At 31.9% G+C, this 8,923-nt stretch overlaps 1 protein-coding gene across 9 annotated transcripts in view; it reads left to right on the forward strand.

The window, feature by feature from the left end:
- The window catches only part of LOC106457564, a 117,963-nt gene that overhangs the window by 52,735 nt on the left and 56,305 nt on the right, over nt 1–8,923 (forward strand). For all 9 annotated transcript variants that reach the window (XM_022383551.1, XM_013916996.2, XM_022383553.1 and 6 more), the window contains one exon: nt 3,038–3,192. In XM_022383551.1, coding sequence (XP_022239259.1) covers nt 3,038–3,192 — 155 coding nt within the window. The remainder of the gene's footprint in view (nt 1–3,037; nt 3,193–8,923) is intronic.

Raw genomic sequence — 8,923 nt, forward strand, 5'->3', positions numbered from 1 at the left:
AGTAGCAAAAACAGCCTTGGAAACTGTTGAGATCACTAAGCTGGTACCCTAGCTTACTGATTCACCTAGCTCTGTGAATCAGTCTGCCATTGTACTAGCTTATTAATTTGAGATGACTTACGAAATTATTTCATATAAACAGACAACTATTATTTAATTACCTAGATACTTTGCAGGGGCCAAAATCGTTTGGTGGACTGGATTAGCAGAAACTACTAATGAATATTAATTTAATTAACAGTTATCATATTTTGCTTAGCATCTTTTTAAAATTCATTATTGAATGTTAGCACTAGTGCAAGTGACATCTTGGTGGCCTCCTGTTCATCTGTTATGAAGACTTTACTGCCTGTGAGCCCTGGGGAACAGTAGCTACATAATAGGCTGAAAACTGTATGGGGGTGATTGATAATAGTAGTACAGTACTCTGTCACACACCTGTAACTGCTTGTGCAAATGCCATGCCACTTTTTTTATTTGTGCTGACTGAGCTTTACTTTATTGCAAGGCAGAGAGCACCCATGCTATATCTCAGTCTTTTATTTGCTCTTTCTGGAGCTCCCATAGTGTTTTTGGCATTTAGCCACTGCATCTTGTCATTGATACTGTGGAAATGCTTTGAACTCCCACGTGGTGACCAGGATATTAATGAACAAATGGGATCACACCGTACAGCAAGACAATCCATCCATGTTTCTGTTTTGTGGTTCTGGTATATGCCACAGAAGGATTCTAAAACCTGTTATTTTATTCATTTTTAAATTTTTATGAATTTGGCAGCCATTTCAATTTTTCCCCTTGCTACTACTTTAGTACTTTTAAATAACATGCATGTTGTTCTGCCATCCACTTAAAGCTGATGATGTAAATGCATTAAACAAGGCCTCAGATTTAAATGTAATATCTGACATGCAAAAACTGATGGTTATTATATTCATGAATAATTACTTGAAAAGACACTGAGTTTTATTTAAAGTAAAGTTTTAGGCATAAATGTTTTATTTGAAAAGACTGCTTTTCTACTGGTAAATTTTTATCCGTGCTTAGTAGGGGTTGTGTCTTAGTCTAGGCATATATTTGCCCATTATGAAGCATTATATACAGAGAGTTTAGTTACACAGAAACTATGAATGCTCGCTATATTCTCAAACAAATCTTCATAATCTCTAGTTGCAGCTTAATTTTACATCTCGAACTAATGAAATCAGATAGTCAATAGTTACAGTAAATTATCAGGAACTGTATCAACTAGCTACTAGCTGTTTATTATCATTACAATGTATAAAGTTAAATACCATATCAAGTAATCCTTTTCCAATAGTTGAGCATAAAAAAGCCTGCAAAGAAGATAAATAAAAAACTGGAAATTTAAAATCCTGCAAATAGGGATCATAAGGAAAGTGAGGAAACAAGTCTGGAGGTACTGTAGATATTATTTACTCAAACTACAAATCCCTCGAGTGGTTGTTACTCTCTGAAGTTCTTTAGAATTGATTATAACCCATGTGTAAGATTACACTGAATTATAGTGTGTATAAACTCTATTTGAATAATCTGTTAATGCATGTATTTTATTTAGAAATGTTAATTTTGCACTTTATACAAGGGTTAAGACATTTTGACTTGGTGAGATAATGATTTGTGAGGGAGCCTTTTTATTATAACTAATCTTGGATTTCTGCAGTTTCAAAAACATGTCATATGAATCATTAAGAATGCATAAACTGTTTTCACATGTGGTTGAAACAAAATAAGTTTAGTATAAATGTGATTGATATTTGAAACCATCAACACTTAGTGAAACTTCATAATTACAGAATTGAGGAAAAACAAGACAATTGTGTGTTTCACAAATGCATCAATTATTCATGATTATGTTTTTCCTCAATTCTATAGTTAGTGAAATGTATAGATAGTGGGAGAATTATACAATGTACAGCTTTAATGGTTTGTACATGTGTGTAAAATAATGTGTTTAAAAGTAATGGAATGGCAAGGACATTGTTCTCTAAAATTGCACAAAATAGTTGTTCATTAGAATAGAAATTAAAGCTACAACAGATTTTTGAGGTAGAAAACGTAATCTAATCAACACAATCACAGGAGTGATAACACTAATTCATGGATCATGCACTTGTATATGTGTTATAGTTGAAGCTACCTACATTGGCAAAATCAAACACCATTTGATTGTATGAATACATGGGGATCTTCTGTAGAACCAGTCACAAAATATCTTCGACTGACTTTAAAGTTTTAGTTATTGACTGCAAAGACTTTAATTGCTCATTAAAGAAAGTTTACTTACTAAACCAAATCTCCCTAGCTTGAATAATAACTCAACTTTTGTTGAGTTAACTCCTTAAACTCGAGCAGATGCTACCAGCATCTGGACAAAAATCCTGATTTACCAATCAGATGGTAGCAGCATCCAATAACATTTGTCTCTTTGGGTAAAAACTAATCCAAATCATGTTGTTATCCACAAAATGAAGAAAATTTAAGTTTTATAAGATATGTGATAATTATTATGAAATCATGAAAATAATTCTGGCAGGACGTGAAAAAATAATGGGTTTAAAAAGTTAAGCTTATTCTAACTAATTCTTTCTTGCTAACTATATATTAACTAATTCATTTAATGTAGGGCTATATTATTTTTCAGTTTTACACGTTTCATTCACTTGCTTTAACACCCACCCCAGTTATTATTGAGTGATTAACTGTATTTATAATATTTTTGTTTATTGTAGTAATTTGCTGAAGATGGAATGTGTATATTCCAAAACTTTCAATAAATATCTTTTTATATGTCACTTCTGTGGTTGTGTTGTTCATTGTCAAAATAGCTACAGTATTACTTTTTTATAGCCATCAGTTTTAAGATAACATGACCAGGTTTAAATACAAATGAAAATTTTAAGTTTTAAAAGCTGCTGCAGATGTAATTCCAACATTTAGAAAGTTTCTTAATTATTACATTTTTCCCCATAGATTTTTTATGCTTATTTTAGTCACTGATTAATTATTACTGTAGCTACTCCAGATGAAGACAAAGATGATTTTCGTCAGCCTCTTTATAAAAATGTGGAAATAAATGGTGTTACAGTTCGGATGAAATGGTGTGTGACCTGCCAGTTTTACCGACCACCTCGTTGTTCTCACTGTAGTGTTTGTAATACATGTATAGAGGTAGGTTGTGACTTAATTTTTCTGCAAATTTCATTATTACAGTTGCATTCTTTGTTTTTATGGTAAATTGTATACTACAGTTTTGCAAGTCTCAAAGAAAAAGTTGCTGTTATTCTTAGTAGTCATTTTATGGGAAAGGTATAAAGAAAAGTCATTGATTCAAGAAATTATAAATTATATAGCAGCTGTTGTAAAACATGCCTATCTGTGGTGGTTTATAACAAGATTGTATTTCCCCTTTTGGGGAGAGGGGTTAAAATGAAATGCTCTCACATTCGTATAAATTCTGACTCAATTACCATCATTTATTGATAATATCTAATTAGAACCATTGATTATTAAAGCTATGTTAATTCATTTTGAAGGAACTAGATGTCCCACTTCCATTTTGTTTGTTTAGCTCTGTTTGTTATTTATGTGTGATTGCTTAATAATGTTCCAGTCTCGCCACAAAATGGTTGGTGTGCATGCTTTGAATGAAGTCTGTGCAGCAGGTGAACTGGAGCAACCTTTATTAACATGCTGGTGATGAGTCAGTAACGTAGGGATTTTATTTTCCATCTGAAGTTGAGACTGCTTAGTCTGCTATGTGATCATAAGCTGGATCAAGTGATGTGTCCACTTTCATCCCTATCATGTTTGGTTCCTTTTCTCAAGTTCAGTAGCCATCCCAATGAAGCTTTTTTTTTATTTAGCAATAAATTTTATTACTAATACTTGTATATGTGTGTGTATGTATGTATGTGTGTATATATATATATATATATATATTAAAAGTGGATTTAGTTCCTCTAATGGCTCAGTTGTAAGTTTGAAGAATTGTTGTACTAAAAACCAGGTTTTGATACTCGCAGCACATATGGCCTGTTGTGTAGTTTTACGCTTAACTAACAAAGAAAGTGGATGCAACATTAGACAGTGAAATTTAGTTATTTCTACATACAGTGAATAAAGGTGTTCTAACTTTTTCTCTCTCATTTTACAGTTTATATTCTTCCGTTCAGGTTTCTCATAATACAAACTCAGTAACCGGATTACCTTAGTGACTTTTGACTCTGACAGAGCTTTCATAATATTCTATTACTTGATACACTGTTGTAGATGTTCTTTAAAGCACAGACCTTAAATTATTAGTGTTACATGTACCTGGATGGGTGTGGTGCCCAGTTTTTTTATAATTCTGCTTAACTGTTTGTTTTGTTTTTTTTCAGATTTCAGCAACCCCAACTTTTCTTGAACTACATTTTAATAAGAAGTTCTAAGTATTTTGACTTCTGATGCTTCAGGTTGTTAGCTCTATGAATATGGATGGGTCAAAGTGCATGTCACAGCCTTTTTACAGAATTACATTCAAAATTTAATTCAATAATCTAATGGCAATATGTTAAAGATTCTGAGGCACACATCCAAGTTCCTTCCAAGCATTAGAGAATAGGAAGCTAGTTCTTGCGAAGCACAATTTCTCAGAATAAGCTAGCCCAAAATGAAGAAGTTGGTTAGATTGAACATTTTGCTTTTATATATTTAACTCACTTTTTATGTTGATTTTTAGTATTATGATTCAGTATATATGTGTACATGTGTGTCAGTTTTCAGTGTGTTTTTTATGGTTTATAGCCAAAATGGCAACTATTAGGTCATCAAGAAATTAATGTAGCATTTTGTAACACTTATATTACCTCCCAAAAAACAAACAACACAACAACAATGTACATTGCATATAACAGTTAAATGAACCGCCTAAATGTCACGTTAGTGTAGCCTATATAATGTGTAACGTTTAATATACTCTAATCCCTTATAGTGATGGCACACAGTGAGAAATACATTCGGCATGTAATGCTGTTTGTATACAAGAATGGGAAACAATGCCTCTGTAGCCACAAAGATAATCAAAGAAGCTTATGGAAATGTTTTGAAAATTCGTAAGTGTTAATGATGGTTCAGCAAAAATTGTTCAGGTGCCTATAGCCTTAAAAACTGTGATGGCAGGGGCCAACATGTTGGAATTGAAAATGATGCTCTGAAGACACTTGTTGAGTTTAACTCAAGGCAACACACTCGTGAAATTGCCCTGACATTGCATGTTTCTCATGAAACAATATGTAAACATCTAAGGAATATGGGAAAACTCCATAAAGAAGGTGTTTGGGTGCCTCACAAACTCTCCAATGATCATTGTTCCAACATGTGAATGTTGCTTTGTCTCTTCTGGCGCATAATGTGCGTGAACCATTTTTGGACAGAATTGTCACCGGTGATGAAAAATGGATTTTCTATGTGAATATTAGATGCCAAAAAGAATGGCTCAGTCCTAGACAAAAATCCCTTTCGACCCCAAAACCTGGACTCCATCCACAGAAAGTGATGCTTTGCATTTGGTGGGACATCAAAGGAGTAATACATTTTGAACTCCTCAATCCACAGCAAACTGTCAATGCAGAGATCTATAGTCAGCAACTGGAACATTTAAATCAAGCCCTTCATCATAAACGCCCTTCACTCGTCAATCGGAAAGGTATTCTTTTTCTCCACGACAATGTACGTCCACATGTGTCACGTTTGATGCAACACAAGATTATGGAGTTGGGTTGGGAAGTTCTCCCCCACCAACCATATTCTCTAGATATGGCATCATCACTTACCATCTTTTTCGTTCGCTGCAACACCATCTTAATCGGAAAATTATGCAAATGTGGAAGGTGTTAAAGAGAACATCGAAATGTTTTTTCCTTCAAAGCCAAAAGATTTCTTTAATCAGGGCATTAACAACCTGATTGTAAAATGGAAAAGCATCATCGATAAGAATGAAGGCTATTTAATTTAATAAATGTTTTGATATATAAGTTGTTCAGGTTTTTTCCATCTAAAAAAAAGCAACATTAATTTCTGGATGACTTAATACTTCATTTGAGAAAATAAAATATCAAAAGAAATGTTAAAAGAATATTAGTAACGTTGAAGTTGAATATATAAGATGAAGCTTTCTGAACAACAATACAATAATTTTAAATCTTAAGATGAAAAGAAATATTTGTCTCACAACAAAATTCTTGAAATTTCTCAACCTTACAAATTGGTAGAAATACTGAATCAAATTATCAATTTTCTCAAGCCAAAACTAGATATGATTAGTAAGTCTGTACTAAGTTTAAAGAAATTTGGTTAAGTATTTCCATTGTGAGAAGGACTATGTCAGCAAGTGTGAGTTGCCTACCTCACTTCAGTCCAGTAAGGGTTTAAAAATAGTATTTCATCATTAGTTAACTTGCATCATCTCTCCAGATTATGCCAACTAAAAAGTGAACTCATTTTCTTTTTTTCTTAAAAAATTAAAATTTTTATCCCATTTGTGTTTTTTATTGTACAACTGTACAAGTTTAAGTTATTCACTTGAGATTTTTGACAAGAAAGAAGCATGTCATGATTTTCCTGTTTCATTCTGCCATGATTTAAGCTGTAAATGAAACCAAGTATTAAAGACATTTTAATGAAACAGTAGTAGCTGGGATGCAAAATATAGCAGTGGTAGCCCAACAGATTTGTTTTCCCACTACATTAGTGGGGTTGCTCTCAGCATCCTCTTCAGATAGGCTCTCATGGATATGTAACTTGGCTTGTAGATATTTCAATGTGATCAATTTCTTTGTGATATGAGGCAGTGTGAGCAGTTATTTTCCATATTCTTATTTTTGGCTTTTTTTTTCACCTTTATTCTACTTAACAACTTTACGAGACAAACCTTTTGTTTTTGACTCTCCATGTCTGTCTTGGATTTCTAGACTGAACACATAGAACACCTTTTTCATTTTAATCATGGTGTCCTTAGTCTTTATCCTCAGCCCAACAAAGTGTAATTTTGGATTTACTTTTAAATCAGAGGTAGATTTCAGCTGCATTAATTGTGTTTTTTATTACATTAACATTATTGATAAAAGTGATTTTTAAACCTTGTGCTAAGAAAACTGGAATGATTCAGAATAAGTGAAAGGGCTTCTTCACTTTATCTACTTTTTAAATCTGCAGTTGTTTTCCTTTTTTCAAAAACAGCCTTATAAGATTCTAGAGCACTTGTTTCGCCAAATTTTAAAATCATGCAATGTGTGTAGTAGCACTCTTAGAACTATTTCAAATTTAGTTATATTGATATCCCTTAGCATAAGATACCAGCTTTTCCTGTCATAAACAAAAAATGCACATATGGTTTGCTGCTGTTCGTAATACCTTTCAAACATTAGGTAGGCCAAGTTCCACCTTGTAAGTTCATCATGCATGATTTTATAATTAAGAAGATTTAAGTCAACCTGTTTTTTTCTGTAGTGCCCTTTTACATTTATTGGACCTAATGAATATTGGCACTGTTTTTAGGAGGATTTCAATTGCAGCAGATACTTGTTGTAGTGCAAGCCCATTGTTGATTGATAAATCTGGATTATGACTGAAACAAGAAATCCAAGTATATTCTTTAAATGCTCTCATTATTCAAAGCATTGTCTTTTCTGACGCTGTTCATGAAATTACAGTTCAAGTCCCATTGTTCTTCTGTGTATAAGGTTGATATTTCTGTTTTCATGAAATAACTTCTTCTGGATTGTTTATATTTAGAATTAAGTTTGTAACAAGTTTTCAAAATCCACTCTGTTTAAACAGTAAAAATGGGAACCTGGTCAGTGAATATAAATCTGCAACTGTCCTGTTCAACAACTTGGCTTCTTTTGAATTGTTACTACACCATTTTGTCCACCAAAGTAAATAGGCTTTGCTGTTTTCCAGACTCCTCAGGCTCAATACTCTTGTTTTGCTAATAAAAATAACATTTTGCATCGAAATTATCGAATGTTGTTTATACACATTTTTGCAAGTGTAATTTATAAGTGGCTGGTAAACAATTAATGTTTAAATGTTTACTTTGAAATATGTACTATATATTTACTAGCTAATCAATTTCTAACAATTAATATTTTTGCATTAAATTTATTTTTATTCAACCTATTTCTTTTTCATATTTTGAACTAGATAATATATCAAATATAAAATACATTTTCTTTACTCAAATTGTATTTACCTTCTATTAATTTAAGCTTGTATTATGTGTAGTAAATGCTAGCTGTATAACAGTTCCGTATACAGTATGTTTTTGCTAATTACTTTTTTTTGCTAAGTATTATTATTATTATTATTACTGAACTTTCTAGAGGCTTATCACATATACATTTCAGCTTTTACAGATTTATCTTTTTTTATAACTTCCTGTTGCCTCCATGTTGTATTTTGTTAAGTGACAGAAGTTAGTTAATGTGGGAGTAGGTATATGTGTTAGACATACTTGATAGTGTGTTTAACATGTTGTTTTCTTTTTATTATATTTATTCTGTTATAATTACAGAACCAATATTTTGGAATTTATTTAATTTCTTATATTTTGTATCTTCATAAGCATTAGTTTTTGGCTATACTCTTGATAACAATCTGGTACTTGACTCTAGACCTAAACAGTAACAAGTGTTGTAGTAAGTTATCTCAGATGTCACTTCCTCTAAAGTTACACTGTTGAAGCTATTTAGACCAATGTGTATGAGAGGGTGAAAAGTGTACATGTCATAACCTTTTTATAGAGTTACATTCCAAATTTCATTAAATAACTTTATTATTAATATATGTCAAGAAGCTTAGCATAATTTTTTTTTAATTCATAATTATATATTACATAAGTGTTAATTTATTTTTCAAA

The sequence above is a fragment of the Limulus polyphemus genome, unplaced genomic scaffold (genome assembly GCF_000517525.1).
Source record: "Limulus polyphemus unplaced genomic scaffold, Limulus_polyphemus-2.1.2 Scaffold346, whole genome shotgun sequence".
Classification (NCBI taxonomy): Eukaryota; Metazoa; Arthropoda; class Merostomata; order Xiphosura; family Limulidae; genus Limulus; species Limulus polyphemus.